General features: G+C 43.1%; 1 protein-coding gene across 1 annotated transcript; it reads left to right on the forward strand.

Annotated features, from left to right (window-relative positions):
* Positions 1 to 2,125: 2,125 nt before the first annotated feature.
* Positions 2,126 to 9,574, forward strand: CCDC160 (coiled-coil domain containing 160). Its single transcript, XM_058536779.1, has 3 exons — positions 2,126 to 2,135; positions 3,134 to 3,180; positions 8,189 to 9,574. The coding sequence occupies exon 3, from the start codon at positions 8,213 to 8,215 to the stop codon at positions 9,191 to 9,193; it is 981 nt and encodes a 326-aa protein (XP_058392762.1). The 5' UTR covers positions 2,126 to 2,135; positions 3,134 to 3,180; positions 8,189 to 8,212; the 3' UTR covers positions 9,194 to 9,574.
* Positions 9,575 to 19,741: the final 10,167 nt, after the last annotated feature.

Here is a 19,741-nt window from a genome sequence, read left to right on the forward strand (position 1 = left end):
GGAAGTTGGGAGCAACCTTTGAGGCTCGAAGACAGTAGTTTTGGGACTGATGAAAGGAAACCATTTTACACTGCCAGCAGTGTAGAACTAGTTGCCCGCAATCGATTTTAAATTCAAATATGTGCATGAGTGGTTTAGAGAAATTCCTGAGTCATAAAGGAGGAAACCACGGGTTACCTGAGATACAAGCCCAGTCTCTCATAGGGGCACAACCAGGGGACAAGGCTCTCCTGACACAGGTCCTTAGAAGCTTGGTCAGAGGCAGAAATTCTGGCCAGACCATTGTGCTGAGGACCAAGGCTGTGCGTGGGGGCGGGGGCGGGGTGCAATGCTCACATCGTTAGGGACCCTGAACCAAATCCAGGCGACCTTCCACAGCTAACCCTCCTCAACGTCATGTTACTAAACTGCAGGCCCGGGGATTAACCCTGTGCCACTCCCTCCTTCCCCCACAATCGCAGTGTCCAGGTGGCTTTGTGAGTCACCCAGACCCTCTGTATGAAGCCCACGGTGGGTGGGGCGGCCTCGCAGTTGCTCGCCCCTTCCCACCCTGACTCAGCTCTCCGGCTCTTTGAGTTCCTATTTCTTCCCGGCAGGAGCCGCCGCGGGGCCCGCCCCAGCGGGCATGCTCAGTGCTGGGGCGGGTTTTGCCTGCCGGCAGGCAGCGTCCCGCCCGCCGCGCGGGTCCCCGGCGCCCGGGTCCCTTTAAATCAGGCCGGCCGGTTGCTAGGCAACGGCGCGGCCGGCGCTGGCGCTGCACTGCAGAGGCTCTGCCCCGGGCCGGCGCGGCCGGGTGGCGGTGGCCAGCGCCGAACCAAGGGCTGCCGCCCGCCGGTGGTGACCAGCTTCGGGGAACAGGGGACAGGGCCCGCCGGACCCCACCCACGCCTCCAGGTATGTCCGCGCGTGGAAAAGCCCGGGCTCCCCAGGGCTCGCCCCGCGTCTTCCCTGGCTCGGCCGTAGGGTGACCCAGGGCGGAGGTGCCCGCGGTCCCCACCTCGACCCCCACTGCGGGTTTCTTCTCTCTTTAGAGCCCCAGGCCGGGAGCTGGCGCGCGTTTGGGAGGGAAGGGCACGAGACGAGGGAGCCGGAGTGTGGAAGGAGGAGTGGAGTCAGGCCTCGCCCGCTGCCCTCTCCCCGCCGCCCGCCAGCCAGACGGTAGGGACTGGGGAGGTGGAAGGTGTCACCTGCGGTGGGGGCCGGGGCAGCGCCCCGACCCGAGTCACCTTCTCTCCACTGGAAGCAGCGATGGCAGGAGTTTCAGTTAACCATTTACAGAAAAACCCCCAAACTATGCATAGATACAGCTTTATAGCAAGAATGTGACTTCCATACTAATAAAGTACTCAGCCTTCAGAATTAAGGTGACTCCGTATCTTTTCTCCCAGAAGGAATAATTTTACACTAATAACAAAGAATTGAGGGTAACAACCGTTCACAGGGCCCAGTTTTCAATAGTACTTTGCTGCACTCTCAGTATCTGCCAAACAATAGAGAAGATTATTTGTCCCATGAAGTGGACACTTGGCTCATATGTTAGGACCATGAAAGATTAAGGCAAAGATCGGGATCACTTCCCTTTTTAATGATTTTTCAAATTAACTGTACTCTGAGGGAGGGAGGCAAGGCCTAGTCTCCAGCCCTTTGCTAACGTGGCTCTTGGCATGCTCATTAATAACAAGCATGCTGCTGCCGCGGCGCCAGCGGTGGCTCGTTTGTTCAGTAGGTGCTAAATGCCAGGAGATACTGTGTTGAAGAAGATGCTGGCTCGTTTGTTCAGTAGGTGCTAAATGCCAGGAGATACTGTGTTGAAGAAGATGCTGCCGTGATTCTCGTCCCATTTGATATTTGCTTTGCTTGGGGAAGGAAGACTTAGTGGCATAATAGTTGGGAAAGTGAGTTGACAAATTAAAAAGAAAACTTGCTTCAAAGTGTCTGGCATCACATTTCAGATAGGCCCAACGACATTCTAAGGAAATCACTTCTAATTTTCAGCTACATCTCAGATATAAACACAGATTTGGGCATTCTGGTTATTTGTATTTTCTAATTACACTGGGGGGATTTTATTTTTCAGTTCAAAGTGGAGAAGGAGAACAACAGCATCCAAGAGAAGGCCTTGGACGTCAGGAAGAGTAAGTACAGTCGTGCTAGCTGATATCTTGTTATGGGTGTTTCTAAGCACAGAGCCTCACCCAGCATAAATCTTCCACCTTGTGACTAGACCATTAGTCTGCATTGTCAGTACACTATCAAAAAAGCCTCATAAAAATACAAAAGAAAAGTGTCCTGAAGACTTTAGCTGAGCCAAATAAACTTGGAGGGAAAAATAAATGTCCTTTCCCTAAAATGTCACCCAAAAACTTCATAAACCAGAGGAGAAATTATAAGTATTTACAAAAACTCAATTAGAATGAAAACATTATAGAATTTTCAGAAAGAATATTAAGGATCATTCATTCAACAAATATTTATTGAGGGCTACTCTGTGTCAGGTAACAGCTATGGAACAGTGATGAATAAGATGCCAGGAGATCACAGTGTATTGGTAAAATAAAAGTATGTATGAAATTCTGTAGAAGCACAGGAAAAGCTCAGAGTGCAGAGTCATCCTTGCTGGTCTTCAAACTGATCCTCCAATTATAATATTTCAAAGAAGTTATTAGTGGCTCTGAAAAGCACTGGGGCATTTGGGAAGTTCTTTGTAAAGCAATTGGTGCTAAAAATGCAAATATCTTCGGTTGTAGAAAAAGACTACCACTTTTCTGCTTAGCTAGAATCAGTTTAGCTTCAGAAATCTGGGAGCATCAATAACTTACAGGATTTAAGGCTAATGCTTTCCTGAGGATGCAGGTTAAATTGATTTAAAATTTGAGTTTAGGTTCCCCCCTGCTTACTTTAACAGTACCTACATTTTTTTTTAATTAACTTTTTCTGAGGTCTGATGGCTTCAGGCTGGCAACTTTGGAGCACATATCTTTGGAGAACAGTTGGGTTGTTTAACTGGCTGGTTTATGTTCCAAGGGAGGGGAAGGGAAAACCTTAAAAAGAACAAAACCTGTGGTTTACAGTGTACTTTAAAACTGCTTCCATTTTTGTTTTCATTAATTTCTCTTAACCACCTGTGAAATAGGTAGCTTGTCCCTATTTTACACCTGAAGCAACTGAGGCTCACAAAAGGTAAGTTTTCACATAGTTCTAAAGCGTGAGAGCCAAGATATCTGACTCCTTCCGTCTTTTTTTCACCATAGTCCATACTCACTTCCTTTCTCAAGAACCACAATTTTGCACAGTAAACACGTTCACCCACCTTGACTTCAGACAGTTCATTTGGGTCCTCATTTTGGTATTTAGTAGTTTTCTGCAAGCCAGTGATTCTCAAGAGGGAGGGGAATAGGGAAGCTTCCCTAGAGGGGGCGGATTAGAATCTTCTTGAATAAGGAGAGAGGGTAATGCTGGCAGCGTTTTGTGCCTGGGAACGGTGGAAGCAGAAAAAAAGTTGAGAACTACTGCTTTTGAGTGAGAACAGATTAGACAATTGAGCAAAGAAGCAAGGCCAGTGACTTTCTTTGTAGCAAACTTTTTTTTTTCCCTATTTTGACCAAGCAGTTTTTCTGAGGGTCCGGAGAACTGAAACCATCCAAGGATAATGGGAAAAAGTTCCCTGGGCTAAGAAGGGCCCTTTGTCTTCCCCTTACTGCCCCTGGGCTGTGACTAAAAGCCACGCCTTGAGTTGAGGGGGGCTGAGAGTAGTGACAGAAGGTTGCCCATCACAGGTTGGAGATGGCCTTTTGCAACCATCATTCCCAATTTACGGCATTTAGGATGAAGCACTCTTGTGAGGTGGGAAAAAGCCTCTGGAGGTTTTCCAGAACTGTCTCCCAGTCCCTGCCTACCCCTACCTGAGAGAAGAATTGCATTTTGCAGACAGATCTAGATTTATGCAAAAGAGATAGTCCTGAAGATTTTAAATCAAATTCTGGTGTCAATGAGATAGGGCAACAGAAGAAAGATGTTTGATTTTTCTGTCATCAAATTTCCCTCAAGCATGGGATTTAAAATATGAATATTTTAGAAAACAAATAATTAGATTTCACATATTTGATCACTTATCAACCTTAATATGAGTATATTCCCCAGGGCCCCATACTTTGAAAATGAAAGTGAGATGGTTTTGTGGGTTTCTCCTTTCACAGTGGACGGTAGTGTATTCTTTTCTGGAGCTATTTGAGGATAGATATGCATTCACTCAAGATTTTTATGGAACGGTTTACCTAAAGATCCATCATTAATGACTACTCTTTGCTTAGCTCTCAACAATGACATTATGTTACGTCACATTACATTGTAAATTAATTTTCAATTTATTTTATCAGTGGTTCCCAAATTCTTTAGGTGAATATAAACCACTTCCATGAGTCAAGAGATTCCTTACTGCACCAAAATGCCCTACTGCTTTGCTACTGCAAAAAGAAGAAAGTCACCAGAGGATGAATGGTGATGTTTTCAGGGAGATAGTAACTAGAACCATCAAAAGTCCATTATTAATTCATGTCAGACACAAATGAATAGATGTAGCCATATTATGGACACCCATGCCTTAACAGTGCAGGCCCAAGGACTTCTGGGGGATCACTGTCTTAGAGGACCACTAATTGTTTTTATCACATGACTTGATATTGTTTTCCTATGGTCTGGCTCATTTGTTTCTTTAAAGTTTTCATTTCTCTTGGACCTCCTTCCCCTACCCTTCAGTCCTTCAGTATCCAGTGTAGTGTTGGGTAGGCACTTATAGTAATAAATGTTCACAATTGACCCCTAAAAAGGCATGCTTATACTTTTAATAATGGCTTCTGGTTTGATTTGCCTTATGCTGCAACAAATTACCTAATCAAGTTTATTGAGAGCAAAATGGCTGCCACGCCGGGGTAGAGGAATGTCACTGTTTCAAAGCATATTCCTTGTCCACACCGAATACTAATGTCATACTTGTTCTGCATAAAAAACAAACAGTGCAGTTTGTGAAGAGAAAATGAGACTGGCAGCTTTTACCCCCAGTCTGGGCGTTGTCATACTCTGTGACTAGGTTTGGGAACAAGCCCTTAAAGGATATCTTGCCAATGAAAGAGAGAAAAAAAAAAGAAAGAAAGAAAGGAGCAGCTCCGAGACCCCTTGACCCTGCCCTGTGTAAGCCATGGGAGGGAAATTCCAAAAGGCTTTTCAAACCTTTTCTCTTTCTGTCCTTTGATATGTGACATGCAATTCTCCTTACCCTCCCCCCTTCATTTCTCCTCTCTCCTTTTGTGGCCCTTTAAAAAATACCTAAGCTCTGAAAATAGTGGATTGTTTTCTTTCAATTTGTGGAATGAAACCTAGCAGAAGAATAAAGAGGAATTTTAGAAGAGGCACTGACCTGGGAGACAGGCTCTCAATTTTACCACTCAGGCTGTGTGGCCTTGATCAAATCACTTGACTTCTCTGAGTATCAGTTATAAAATAAGTGGACTCTTCCCAGTTCTGTGAAAAGCATTGGCTATAGAAGGAAATTGTATAGAGGCTCAGGAAAGAAATGTAGTGAAATTGAAGAAAAAAATATATGTATATTTTTTTGCCAGAGATTTATGGGAGGGTTGGAGATAGAAGTCACATTGTCAAGGAGCAAAATTATTAATGAAAAGGGTTTTCTATTTTAACCTTTGTCTATACCCAGATCTCTGTCTCAGGTTTGTCGTTATTGCCATCTCCAGGTATAAAGTGGCCTCACCTTACTTGCCCTTCTGAGTACTTCCTTCCTGATCAGTCTCACCAATGCCTTTCATCCAGAATTAGATAGGAGGAGGAACAATCTCTCTCCCATTGCTACCTGATTAGAAGCATTTGTATCTTTTACAGAATTGTCTGGTAAAAATTTGACTGCTAAAAAATGTGACTGGCAATTAGCATCACTGTCTTTTCTCTTTCCTCTGTTCCTTTCCTTTATGATCACTATAATAATTCCCAATTATTTGCATTCATATTTCTAGAGAGGAGAGAAACTAGGATTCTGATTATCTTCCCCTTTAAGAACAGATAGATCATAGATGCTTCTGGATGGTGACTAGTAGAATAATAAAAGTCAGAAAGGACTATTTCAAGAGAAAGGAGATGATGCTCCAATGGCAAATATATACTATGAATTTCAAGTCTCAGCTTATTACTGTGGTCTGGTGGACCAAACTTTAATAAAGCTTGGCTTAGGGGTTTTGAACCACTCATTTTAACACCTTCACTGAATATTTGTACCTTTCCCTTTCCTCAAAGCCAAGGAGTGGCCAGTGGGTGTGTACCCTTGGGGATAGCAAGTCCCTTCCCTCTTTTTTGTGGAGGAGTGGGTTAGGCATGTTCAGTACACATAGGTATCAGGTTTATTCTCTCATGGTCTGTAGCAATGAAAATCTGTTAAAATTTAAACTGTTGTTAAAAAGAAAATGCTAGAGGGCCGGCCCGTGGCTCAGTGGTTAAGTGTGCGCATTCCACTACTGGCGGCCGGGGTTCAGCCGGGGTTCGGATCCCGGGCGCGCACCAACGCACCGCTTCTCCGGCCATGCTGAGGCTGCGTCCCCCGTACAGCAACTAGAAGGATGTGCAGCTATGACATACAACTATCTACTGGGGCCTTGGGGGAAAAAAAAAGGAGGAGGATTGGCAATAGATGTTAGCTCAGAGCTGGTCTTCCTCAGCAAAAAGAGGAGGATTGGCATGGATGTTAGCTCAAGGCTGATCTTCCTCACAAAAAAAAAAAGAAAATACTAGAGAGATAATATACCAAAAAGTGGTTATCTCAGGGCCGTGGGATTATGAGGGAGATTCCTTTTGTTATCTGTATTTTCCAAAATTCTACAAATAACATGCACTAATATTATATTTACATTTATATATTATTATATGTTTTATGTTTTTATTTAAATATTTAAATTTAAAAATAATTTAAATTATTTTTATTTATAATTATATAACATAATAGTAAAACATCTATAATCTTTAATAATATTAAAGAAAATATTAATTAAAAATAAACACAATTGCCATTTTTCGTTACCAAGATAAAATTACACTTGTGTACATGGGAAAAACAGATGCAGGCATGCTTTGATTTTTCTCAGTGGTGATGCTACAAATATATTACAGCAAATTAATGTATAAAATGAGTAAAGCGACGCCCTCCTTCTTCTTCCCGCCCTTTCATGGCAGCTGCAGTTGCCAGTTTGGTGGCTTCAGATTCCAGTGGCCCTTCAGCATGTTTCGTGGCTCCTTCTTTCTCCCTTCTCTCGGAAGTAGTTACTGATCACATATTTCCGTGCTTTAGGAAATATGCTATGGATTCTCTTTGGATAGGAAAGACTCCTTTTGAAACAAAATAAATATCCTCCAATTTTTATAAATTTAGAAAGTTGTTTGTGATTTAGTATGCTGTTTTCACCTAAAAACTACACTTGGAGTCAATATTTTGAGAAAAACACATTTGACGGCATTAATATTTTCAGTTGTTGACATTCGGTTCTCATCATGAAATTGCTGTCAAAACGGATAGAATTCTGTACACTTGGCAGTCTTGCCTAAAAGCAAAGCCCAAGACTGGAATAGCAGGAATTTATAGGTCAAGACAGAAGGGCATTTGGCAGAGTTAGTCATAAGGAAGTCTGCGTGGTATACTTTACCAAAAGCAGCTCACGTTGCAGCCCTGATGTTTTAGTCACTTTAAAGAATGAATAAACAGTAGTCCAACCCAAAAGAACTAGGGAAAAAAATTCAGGTACGTTAGAAGCACAGGTATTAACCTATTTTAATATTAACCTAATAATTTTAAATCACTTTTACTATTTTGAAGCAGTCTGTTTTCATGTGTGTGGTTGCATTCTCATAGAATTATTTTCTCTATCTACAATACATAGCCAAATGTGTCAATTTATTGGTTAAATTTCATAGGATCAGAGAATTTTAAAGCTGGAAGGGTCTGTAGAACTTAGCTAGTTTAGCTCTTTCAATTTACAAATGAGGGACTGAGGCCCAAGTCACTCAATAAGTTAGAGGGAGAGCCAGTCCTCAAATATTTAGGTTCTTTCACCCAAGAGCCAGCATTCTTAGTTCTTTCCACTACACCAGCTGCCAGTACAAATAAGGTGCCTTGATTTTAAATTTTGTTTTTCAGGAATTGAAAGAGGTGCCTGGAGAAATGGATGCTAGAAGAAAACACTGGAAGGAGAATATGTTTGCTCCTTTTTTTAGTGCACAGGATGTTCTAGATGAGGCTTCTCAGCCTGAATCTTCTTCTGAACAAATGACTTTAGATAAGACCAAGAGAATGGAAGGAGTGTATAATCTGTCTAGTAGAAAGTTTCAAGAAGAAAATAAATTTAAGAGGAAAGAATTTATTTCCCAACTAAATGAAAAAGAGCAAGAACCAAATTTAAGAGAGAGAAAGATAAACATTTCAAAGAATGAAGCAGACATGAATTCTGCCTCCTGTGAGTCATCTAATTTGGATGTTGTAGCCGAAGAAAGCTTGAATAGCACAGAAGATCATTCTACCTGGAGTACAAAGGAATTACCAACTCTACCACAGCAAGACAAGAAGGACAAGAAGAAGAAATTGACCGAAGGAATGTCTCCAAAATTTCGCCTGAATCTTTTGAATGAAGAACTGGAAGAACTCAATATGAAATGCAGAAAAATAGAAGAGGAATTTGAAAATGCTGAAAAAGAACTTTTGAACTCCAAAAAGGAAGTCTCCGCAAAACCTCTAAATTTTCAAGAAACGGGGATGGAAACTTCGAAGAAAGATTGGGAACTTCAAGCTTTAAGAAATGACCTATCTGAAAAAGCAATTAATGTCAAAAACTTAACTGAAGAGCTCCAGCAAGCCAAAGAAGTCATCCACAAGCTGAGCCTAGAGAACAGAGATTTAAAAGAAGCTATTAGGAAGTTAAAGCGTCAAACCGAGGTTGGAAATGCACTCCTCAGGGAAGAAATGAAATTGTATTATGAATTAGAAATGGAAAAGATCCATGGAGAGCTCGATGCCATCAAGAATGAACTGAGAGCTGAGAAGACCCTGCAAGAAAGAAATAACAGGGCTCTGGAGTTGCTTAGAAAACACTTTGCTTCCATAACGTCATCAAGTGCCCTTGACAGCTTCACAGGGGACTTTTTTTAAAACTTAAAAGCCTTTCATTAGGCAACTCGTTGAGCCAAATCAATGTTTCTTGTGCTTTGTGTACTACTTAAAATGTGTGTAATGGGATGTAATTTTCATTTTTGGTGAATCAGAATATCCGTAAAACGTATAGATGTTAACTTCAAAGCTTCTGCTTTCTCTTTCTAATGAAGTTGTTGCGAGAGTCCAAATGGAAATGAAGCTTCAGAAATCTTTTTTATATATATTTCACTCAAAGACATGTAGTGATTCACCAAATCATTTATGAATACAAATCAGCAGCCATTTTGTTATCTTGTGAGCAATATGTCCTTGGCACGTGAATATTCTTCCATCTGTGTTCGTTGATGTTAACAATAAAAATCTTGTTTATGTGTATAAGCATAACGTGTCTGTGGGTCTTACAGTTGCCTGTTCAGACTCAATGAGATACTAAAAATGTATCTGCTTTCTTTGAGATCTAACCTTCATTAGGCACATATAAACATCTCAGAAAAAAACACAGTTTTTTTCTCCCACTGTTGTTTTCCTCATGCCTTCTTCCTTGACCTGGCCACAGTTCCCAAAGACTAGAAGACGACTTAGGGACAAGGCTGTGACCTTTGCTAGAGTCCTGATTTTGTCAGCAATGGCTTTTGCATTTTCTTACGTTGACCAGCAAGGGGCGTTGTTTACACAGTTCTTCCAAAATTCTACCAGGGGAAAATTTCTAAGCTTCCTGCCCAGTTTACATCACCAGCTGCCCGGGACTGGGGTAAAAGGTGTTGGATGTCATCTGGGTAAGCTGTCAGTGAGCTGGCTTGACTTATACAGGAATCCAGCCCTGTAAGGGCCCAGGCAATGACAATTTATTTTATACTTATAAAGAATAAAAATGTACTGCCTCAGTCCTTTGGTAGAAATGATGGGCTAGTTGATTCTTTGTTTGTATCAGTCATCAAGATTTCTTATCATTGGAGTTCTGTTTGCATGGTATTTTTAAGTCCAATGAACCAAATGTAGTTACAGACTATGAGGGTGGGATACAATTGCAAGGTTTTAGATATCTTCCCTAATGGGAAATCCCCGGACTGGGAGTCTGGACACTTGGGTTCTGGGACCTGCTTTGCCATTTACCAGCTAATTAACCTTCTAGGTCTAAAAGTCCTCCTCTGTAAAACGAGAGTAGATCTGGCATCCAGATTCTGTTCCGTTCTAATGTTCTGTGATTTCAGCTCAGTGATTTGGTTTGCAAGTGTAACTGTACCTGTGGGGAAGTAAAACTCCTATGGCATAGGGTGCATTCAGTTCTAATACTTTGAGGGATCTACTTTGCAGACCCCTCCTTTCAAAGGAAATATACAAAGGCTCTTTTTTTTTATTTTTTTTATTGATATTTTAATGGTTTCTAACATTGTGAAATTTTGGGTTGTACATTTTTGTTTGTCCATCACCCCATATATGACTCCCTTCACCCCTTGTGCCCACCCCCCACCCCCACTTCCCGGGTAACCACAGTCCAGTTTTCTCTGTCCATGTGTTGGTTTATATTCCACATATGAGTGAGATCATACAGTGTTTGTCTTTCTCTTTCTGGCTTATTTCACTTAACATAATACGCTCCAGGCCCATCCATGTTGTTGCAAATGGGACGATTTTGTCTTTTTTTATGGCTGAGTAGTATTCCATTGTATATATATACCACATTTTCTTAATCCAATCGTCAGTCGAGGGACACTTAGGTTGCTTCCACTTCTTGGCTATGGTGAATAATGCTGCAATGAACATAGGGGTGCATAAGATACAAAGGCTCTTTTTATAGTTTGAACATCTCCAAGTACTGTGTCCATAATAAATCAGGAGAGAGAGTAAATGAGGTTATTTCTTCTCCTTTCTCGTTTCCTTTTTACCCATCAAGGTCGGGGCAGGCATTGAATGGACACAAACTAAGCAGACCTGGAGGCTGAGCATGGCTTGTCTGGCCTGGGAAGCTTGGACTAAATTGGATGATAATAATCTTTGGAGCTTTCTGACTTAGTCGTGATAACTTAACCCCAGCACTGGCAGCCTGCTCAAAGGGCAAGATGACTTTCAGGTTTTTGGTGGTCACTGGCTTCCCACCAAGGGTCTAGATATGAAAGCAAACTAGGAACTCTTTGCCCCGTTTGACTCTCTTCCTTATCGCCCCCTTAACAATTACCGCTTTGTCCTTGCCCCAGAAAGACTCTCAGTCCCTGACTGCTAGTGTGCAGAGGTGCTTACATGTTTAAAAGATTTCACAAATTGCATTACTTAAGCTACTAGGCTCAATCCTCTTAGTGTATTTCAATTTTTAAAGAGGAGCTTTTACTCCAGGAGAATTTCTATCAACCAACCACACATCTAAAGTCTTCAGTGACAACTTGGTTTATCTTGCATGAGTTTGTATGTGTGCTTATGTGTGCTTAGAGGGCAGGGAAGGAGTGTGGTGCAGGGAGGTCCAGAAAAGATAAGTGCATGGCTTAGCCCAGCTCTAGGGTGAGGGTCTGTATTTCTAGGATGGAGCTGGAAAACAGATTCTTGATGAGAAAGCCTGGGATGCTGAGCCCCCAGCAAGGCCTGTGCTATGGAAAGCCCCTGTGGAAATCCTAGGTCCAGACACTAACCAGGGAGACAGTACAAAATCACCAAGTCCAGAGGGCCAAGCAGAAATGGAAGCCAAGGTCAGAGCCAACAGTTTGGAGCTGGGCAGGGATCACATCTTTTTATGCTTTTATTTTAAAAGCAGGGCTGCAATAAGCTGGAAGAAAGCTGAGCAGTTACTGTTCCTCTTCATGGGCAGATGGGAACAGTGGATTGAACTGGCTTAAAGAACCAGAATCAAGGCAGATGCAAATACTCTGCCCCACTGTCACCGTAATCACTCCATAATGCATTAGGTGACCCCCAATTTTGATCAGAATGTATTGTCACCATACCTTCTAGTATATCAAATGGGAGATGTGGAGGTGTTTTTTTTTTTTTTTTTTTTAACAAGAATGGCACATCAGGCCACTCACCACTTTAACTAATCTGTTGGGTAAAATATTTGAGATCAGCAATGCCACCACATACCATTCCACAACAACTCCCAATTCCTTACTTACTAAGAAGACATGGGCTGTCACAGAGCTCTAGGAATATCTGCTCCACCTTGGGTTTACAATCTAGTTCTAGAAACATTTGCTAAGCACTTATTATCATCATTCATCACTTCTAAGACATGCCTTTTTTTTTTTAACATTTTGGCATCCCTGAATTTGGGACACATGTTCAAATCAATGGCATGTCATAGTATAATTGTCAGGGTTTTTAAATCTTTCTTAGTGGTTCGTAAAATAATGGTGCATCTTACAATCAATGGGGTCTTAGATTTGATGAAATGTGGTATGTGCTAGGCTGGGGATATGAGGATAAAAGGATTTATGAATAAGACAGGTCTCTGACCTCAAGAACCTTACTTATGCAACTAACTAAAACAATGTGGTAAGGGCTATACTAGCAGTGCTAATATAAAGTGCTGTGGGAGCACAGAGGAGGATCAATTAATACTGCCTGTGGGGCTAGGAAGGACTTCATAAAGGAGGTGACATTTGAGCTGGGCCTTGAAGGATAAGAAGGATTTTTCCAGGCAAAGCATGGGGGCAGGGGCGGGGGCATTTCTGGAATGTGAATGTGGAAAGTGTATTTGGCTTCAAAGAGGACTCTTAACAGCAGTGAATTAGAACACATGTTGCTGACTTTTAAAGTCCCATTTGAGGTTCTACTTGGAAAACTACCATGAGTCCAACTTTTTTGCTCGTTTGCAGATAGACTGGAGAATGAAGTTCTCATGACATAAAGACCAAGTTCCAGATAACAAACTGCAGGAAAAAAATTTGCTGATACCACTGTACTTTTGGCTGCCATCATTTTTGTTTTGGAAACAAAAGACCTAAGAGATTTGGGTCATAACATCCAGCTAAGTCCACCGTGAGCGGTCTGCTTTCCAAGAGATGAACGAAAGAGAAACACCACAGTTGCTTCTCTCTCCAAAGAAGCAGTATAGCATAGAGATGAAGTGCACACACTTTGGTTATCCACTTACTAGCCATGTGACCTTGGGCAAGTTGCATAATTTCCTGTAGCTCACTTTCCTCACTTTGCAGGATAGAGTTAGTATTAGGAGTGTTGGGAGGCTAAGATGAGATCACATACAGTCAATAAATGTTACCATTGTTGTTATCATTATTAGTATTGTTATTATATAACTGACAAGGGGAAATTGACCAAGTCCATCTGTCTCCTCCCACCTGTTATTCTCACCAAGACCTTTACATTTATTGTTCCTCAAATTGTGCTCTCTGGAGAGAATATGAAACCGATTCATAATATGCGTATCAATGATGTGTAATATATTTGGGAAGGTGGGATAAGTTGTGGGGAAGATATTTTGATTTTATTAGTATATGAAGCCTTAAGACAAAGTAATGAATCTGTCTTGATGGACTTTCTTGCCTCAAGACAGATCCTGTAAAGGAGATTTCTTGGGTCAGAGCCTACCCAGCCACCCTCCAATCAGGTCGGTGTAAGGCTGGCCCCTGGCCCTGACAGGCAGAGTACCAGAAGGGAGAAGAAAGCTCTGCTCTAGTGCTCCAGTGGGAAAAAGCTTGTCAAGGAAAAGGGAATGGAGACAAGAGAGGCTATTATAGTATTTTCCATTTCCCCTTGGCACAGGGAGCCATGCAGCTGGGGACCCACTACTACAGCTGCTCAGATAAGAATAGGTCATTGTCTTGCTCTTTGTACACATAAGACACTGAAGCTGTGGTTCCCATGTATTGTAGGTGTGCCCTCCTTTCCATACTGAGCATCAAGGTGGTGTCTCCCCTGTTTAGGGGCCAGAGCTACTGTTCACAGGGTTTCTTTCTCTCTCTCTCTCTCTTTCACCACTGAGCATACCCAGCCTTTTGATGATTGCTGCATTTCAGGGGGCTCAGGTTGCCATTTCCCAGGAGATGAGGTTTATACCTTGTCCTCTGAGGATGTGTTCTGGGGTATCCTTGAAGCATTTGTTTTGCCTTTCAGCCCATGCCTGTTGATTCCACAACAGGTGTTGTCGTGTATATTCCATACCATGACAGGAGACATACCAAGAGATTCTCCTTATGTCGCTAATACCCTAGCCTGCATTTGGACTGTTGGTTAAAGCCTAGTTTGTTGTTAGTGCCGTTGACTGGATTCCAACTCCTAGCGGCCCTGTGTACAGCAGAGCAGAACCCTGCCTGGTCTTTTTGCACCATCCTCTCACCTTTAGGTGCTCTATCAGACAATGCTCCACTGCTGGTCACAGGGTTTCGGAAGTGGGTGGCCAGTTCCTTCCTCCTAGTCTGTCTAAGTCTGGAAGCTCCGCTGAAACCCGTCCACCATGGATGACCCTGCTGATATTTGAAATACCGATGGCATAGCTTTCAGCATCACAGCAACATGCCGCCACCACAGTGCAACAACTGACAGACGGGTGGTGTGGTTCCCTGACTGGGAAACAATCTTAGGCTGTGGTGGTAAGAGCGCCAAATCTTAACCACTAAACCACCAGGGCTGGCAAAGCCTAGTTACAAAACTTTATTATGTGTCACACACTTCCATGTACATTGTCTTGTGTAATCGGCACAACAATCCTTGATCGTCAGATGAGAAAACTGAGGCTCAGAGATATTAAATGACTTATTCAATATCACACAGCTAGTAAGTAGTGAATCTGGGATTCAAACCCCAGCATGGCCAACTTCACATATGATGCTTGTTCCATTATATCAGGCTACCTTTTGTGCTAAAATTAATGAGCCAAAAGTTCAATCACCATGGAGGTTATTTAATTTTCTCAAAGACAAACTGGTTTATTACTGCAATCTGGACTCAACTTGAGTCAGCCATCTCATAAGTGGCTGAGATGAGCAGTGAAGATGCATCTCATTATTGGAAGGAACATAAAGTGTACAGGTCTTCTGATGGGGAGTTATTAGGTCTACATGAAGAACACAGCATCCTCTTCCTATAGCAATGACATTAACTATAACAATACCAAACAAAAACAATTGGAATATGAAACCCAAATGACAGCTCTCTAAAGCAAGCTCCAGCATGAATGGAACCAAATTAATCAACAACCAGGACTCTTTGATCAACACTCATTGTAGCTTTGGAGTGTGATATTTTATTTTTTATAATTCAAAATTATTTAACATATTTATTCCAATATTTATTGCTTTCCTTGGAATCTTTACCTCCTAAAGTGTTTTCATTGAAAGCTGACTACTTTTTAAGAAAAAAAATGCTGTGAGCCCCCCTGTTGCTTAGAAAGTGTTAAATATGCTTGCTGATTTATATATTTCCCTCTTATTCTTTCCTTGATGCCCTGGTAAGTTTCTCAAAGTTATAATAAAGGAATCATATTCTATTCACTCATAATGGAAATGATTCTTGAGAAAATGATTTCAATATCTCTTTATTAAAATGTCTTCAATAACAAAACAAAATGTTTTCTTTAAATTTACAAATTTATTCAGGATTTTACAAAACAGCATATCCCCTTCATACAATGAAGTAGAAGCAAATCTGGAGAGCTGCTTTTGGCATTCATAAATGTGGGTTATGTCAGCAGAGAGCCTGGAGGGCATTTCTGGTTTTGAGGTAATCAACCTTTTAAAATGTGTAATATACTTTTATGTGGTTTTAATGAGTACAAAAAATATATTTGCATGTAGCATAAGGACTTTTCTCCCATAAAACATGAGTTATCTGAAATCTTTCCCTTTGGGTATATATTAAAGCATGTTTATAAATAAACTGCTGAGAGAAAAGGGCTCCAGTTCCTGTGTTTGTGCCAGGGCAGTGTGGTGTACTAGAAAAAGCAGGAGGTGTGGAGTTTGCCTAGTTGTGTTCACTGGTCAAAGATACTGAGATGGACTTGGGGGTGCCAGAAGTTTATTAGGAATCGACAGCTGTGAAGGAAAAGGAGAGGAAGCAGGATTGAGCAGACAGAAGTCGAGTTGCCATGGAAACTTGACAAAGCCTCGGCGACCTGGGCAGGGAGCTCCGGAGTATAGTCCATCCATGTTGGATGAAAATGGCTGGGCCTGTATACCCCTGCCTCACTCAGTCACCAGATGCAGGCTGCCTCTGGAAGGGCATGACCTGCGACAGAGTGGCTCTCTGCAGATAGGGCAGACTCTGAAGAAACTGACGGTTGGAGACTCTGCTGACCTCACTCCCCTCTGTTGGGAAGCAAGTCCTTCCTTGAAGGAGACCTGGGTGGTGCATCTTTGTGTCTACCACAGTCCATCCCTTGCACCTCTCCTTCTGGATTCCTTCAGGCCTCTCTTCTAGAGGGGAAACTTACAAGAGTGAGGTTAGTGGGACTAACTACAGCCTCCACCTCTGCAGCTGTTCTTGGGGCTGCAATTGATACTCAGCACCTCCTTCCTTCACTATCCATTCTAGGTCACTCTCACCCTAAGCTACTACCCTCTGGTGGCCTCAGTGCCTTACTTAGCTGGCCTGACCCAGACCCTCGTCTCTGAAGGGACTGAGCCCCTGGTCATCATGCCCTTCTCAGGCTGGGTCTGCTGTGCCTGTCCGCTTAGAGTCACAATTGATCAAGGGAGTACTAACACATGCCCAAGTGGCAACACATTTCCCCATACCCTGCTTGTGTAACAGCAGCCCTACTTCCTCCTGATAATCAGGGTCAATTATCCCTGCCAAGCCAATGACCCCTCTTCTGGCCTGCTGGTCCCTGGACACAAGGAGCCCAACGTGCCTAAGCAGCAGCTGTAGCTTATAATTCAATGGGATTCTTGCTGTGCCTCTAGAGAAGGTGTACCCCCTTTGCAGACCAGGTCCTCTAGTCCTGTATAGTTACAGGGATGGTAAGCACAATGGTCCTGTATTTGTCAGGATTCAGGGAAGTAGAATCATTAAGAGATTTTATTTTTATATCTATATCATTTATATCTGTCTATCTATCTATCTATCTATCTATCTATCTATCATCTATCTATCTATCTATCTATCTAGATATCAGAGATTTCACCTTTCTCAATTGTGGCAGCTGATTAAATAGTCTCTATAATCTTCACATCTAATGCTGGAGCTCAAAGTCTGCAGGCATAAGGTGGGGGAGAACAAGGACAAACTAGAACCCAGAAGCATGAGCTGGAACCCAGGGGGATGAACTAGAGTCTGTATCAGTCTCTCATTATCTCCAGCTTTGATGATGTGGCTATCCTGCAGGAGAAGCTGGTGCTCTTTGCCTATAACTACACACACACCTGGCCCTGGTCTAGGAGTCTGAGAAGCTGAAGGAGGGTTGAGGGGAGGATGTAACAGCAGCTGCAGGCCCAGTCGTTGCCCCACACCAATGAGGTCAGCCAGTAGATAAGTGACAGTGTGCGTGACCTGCGACTGCACCTGGTGCCCCTGCACTGAATTTCCAACCTAGAAACTATATGTCTCCTGCTTCACCAAGGCCCATCAAGTCTACAAAACATCTCACAGTTAAGGGAATTCTGGGAAATGTAGTTCAGTCTAGGCAAGTTGTCACATTACAAACCTCCTGCAATCCCTCAGTGGGTCACTGGGAGTGATGATAGTTGGAACCACTCCTGCTTCCACCCCTTGATTCCCAGACCACAGTATTCTTCCAACTGAGAACACAGTGCCATATAAAATTCTTTGATTCAGTGCATATGCTGCATCCTCGAAGATGGCACTCCATTCTCACAGAGTATTGCCTCCAAGCTGGGGCTTCAGCTGTGCCTTCAGCTGGCTATTCCAATGCTCTGTCAGACCAGCAGCTTCTGGATGGTGTGGTATGCAATATGACCAGTGGGTCCCGTGGTCCTGGGCCCACTCTTGCACCCCCTTGCTGTAAAGTTGGTCATCCTGATCTGACACAATGTTATATGGGATCCCGTGCTGGTGGATCAAATACTCCCTAAGTCTTGAGAAAGAGGTGCTGGCTGAGGCCCTGCAGGCAAGAATGCTAAACTCATACTTGAAATATGTGTCTGTTCCTATGAGAATGAACCATTGGCCCTTTCAGGATAGAAGGGGCATAATGTCGTGAACTTGCCACCAAGTGGCCAGTTGGGCTCCTCAAGGAATGGTGCCGTAATGGGGACTCCATGTTGGTCTCTGTACTTGGCAGGTTGAACATTCTGCAGTAGCGATAGCTAGATCGCCCTTGGTAAGTGGGAGTCCATGCTGTTGGGCCCAGGCATATCTCCATCTCTGCCACTGTGGGCACTCTGTTCATGTACCCATCACGCCATCACTGGGGTGGCTAACGACAAAGACTTTTGTTTACTTGGTTTTTCAGTGCCTCCTCTGAGCTCTATGCTCTCCGGTGGGCATTAATATGTGATACAACTCTTAGAGCCCCCTCTACATATCCATCTACATGCCTCTGCCTCAGATCTCTTTGTTCTCAATCCAATCTTTTTGCTTCCAAACCCCTAACCAGCTAGCCAGGCCATGCACCACGGACCATAAATTCATAAATATTTTAACCTCAGGCCACTTCTCTTTCCACCCAAGCATGATTAAGCGCATCACCCAGAGCTCTGCCCATTGGGAGGGTTTTCACCCGGCACTGTCTTTCAAGTCCCCCATCCCCCAAGTGAGGCTATAATTCAGCCACTGTCCGTTTTTGGCTTGCACCTTCCCATTAACCCAACCCATCCCTAAACCAAGCTTTTTCTTCCTCCTTCAGTTGATCTGATGGGGTCCCCATAGAGCTGTAGGCATGAACTGAGGGAGGTGCACTGATACAACAGTGGTGCGTGCCATGGACATCTGAGCTACCAGATCTTGCAGTCTGCTTGTGCCCTTTAGTCCTGTTCATAATCACTCCTGGATATTCCCCATTTCATCTTTTGATGGGTTGTTGCTGGGTTCATGTGACCTTATGATTTAGCAGGTCTGATAAGACCCAGTTCATGATAGACAGTTCTAGCTGCGTGGTTACTTTGCATCCCATGGTCAGGTGTTCCATCCTTACCAGGACGCAGTAGTATACCAGAGCTGTTTTTAAAAAGACATGTGATTCTCTTCTGCAGATGGCATGGCCTTGCTCCAGAACTCCATAGGCCTGTATGGTGATTCTCCCACAGAGGTTTGCCACAGATGCCATACTGCATCTTTTCCCACCACTGATACTTCCAACAGCATATGATCTGCCAGATTGTATGGCTCAAGTGGCAGGGTAGCTTGCCTGACAGCCTGGACCTGCTGCAGAGCCCTTTACTGCTCTGGGCCCCAGTCGTAGCTGGCAGCCTTTCTTGTCACCTGCTATAAGGGATGGAGTAGAATCCCTAGGTGTGGGATATGCTGCCTCTAGAACCCAAAGAGGTCCACTAGGTGTTGTGACTCTTTCTTTGTGGCAAGAGGTGCTATGTGCAAGAAGTTGTCTTTTACTTTGGAGGGAATGCCCCAGCATACCCCTGACCACTGGACCTCTAAAAATGTTATGGATCTGGTAAGTCTCTGAATCTTTGTTGGTTTTATCTC

Source organism: Diceros bicornis, chromosome X (assembly GCF_020826845.1).
Source record: "Diceros bicornis minor isolate mBicDic1 chromosome X, mDicBic1.mat.cur, whole genome shotgun sequence".
Lineage (NCBI taxonomy): Eukaryota > Metazoa > Chordata > Mammalia > Perissodactyla > Rhinocerotidae > Diceros > Diceros bicornis.

Excerpts from the sequence above, each read along its gene's own strand:
- CCDC160 (XM_058536779.1), top strand. The coding sequence starts at position 8,213 with ATGGATGCTAGAAGAAAACACTGGAAGGAGAATATGTTTGCTCCTTTT.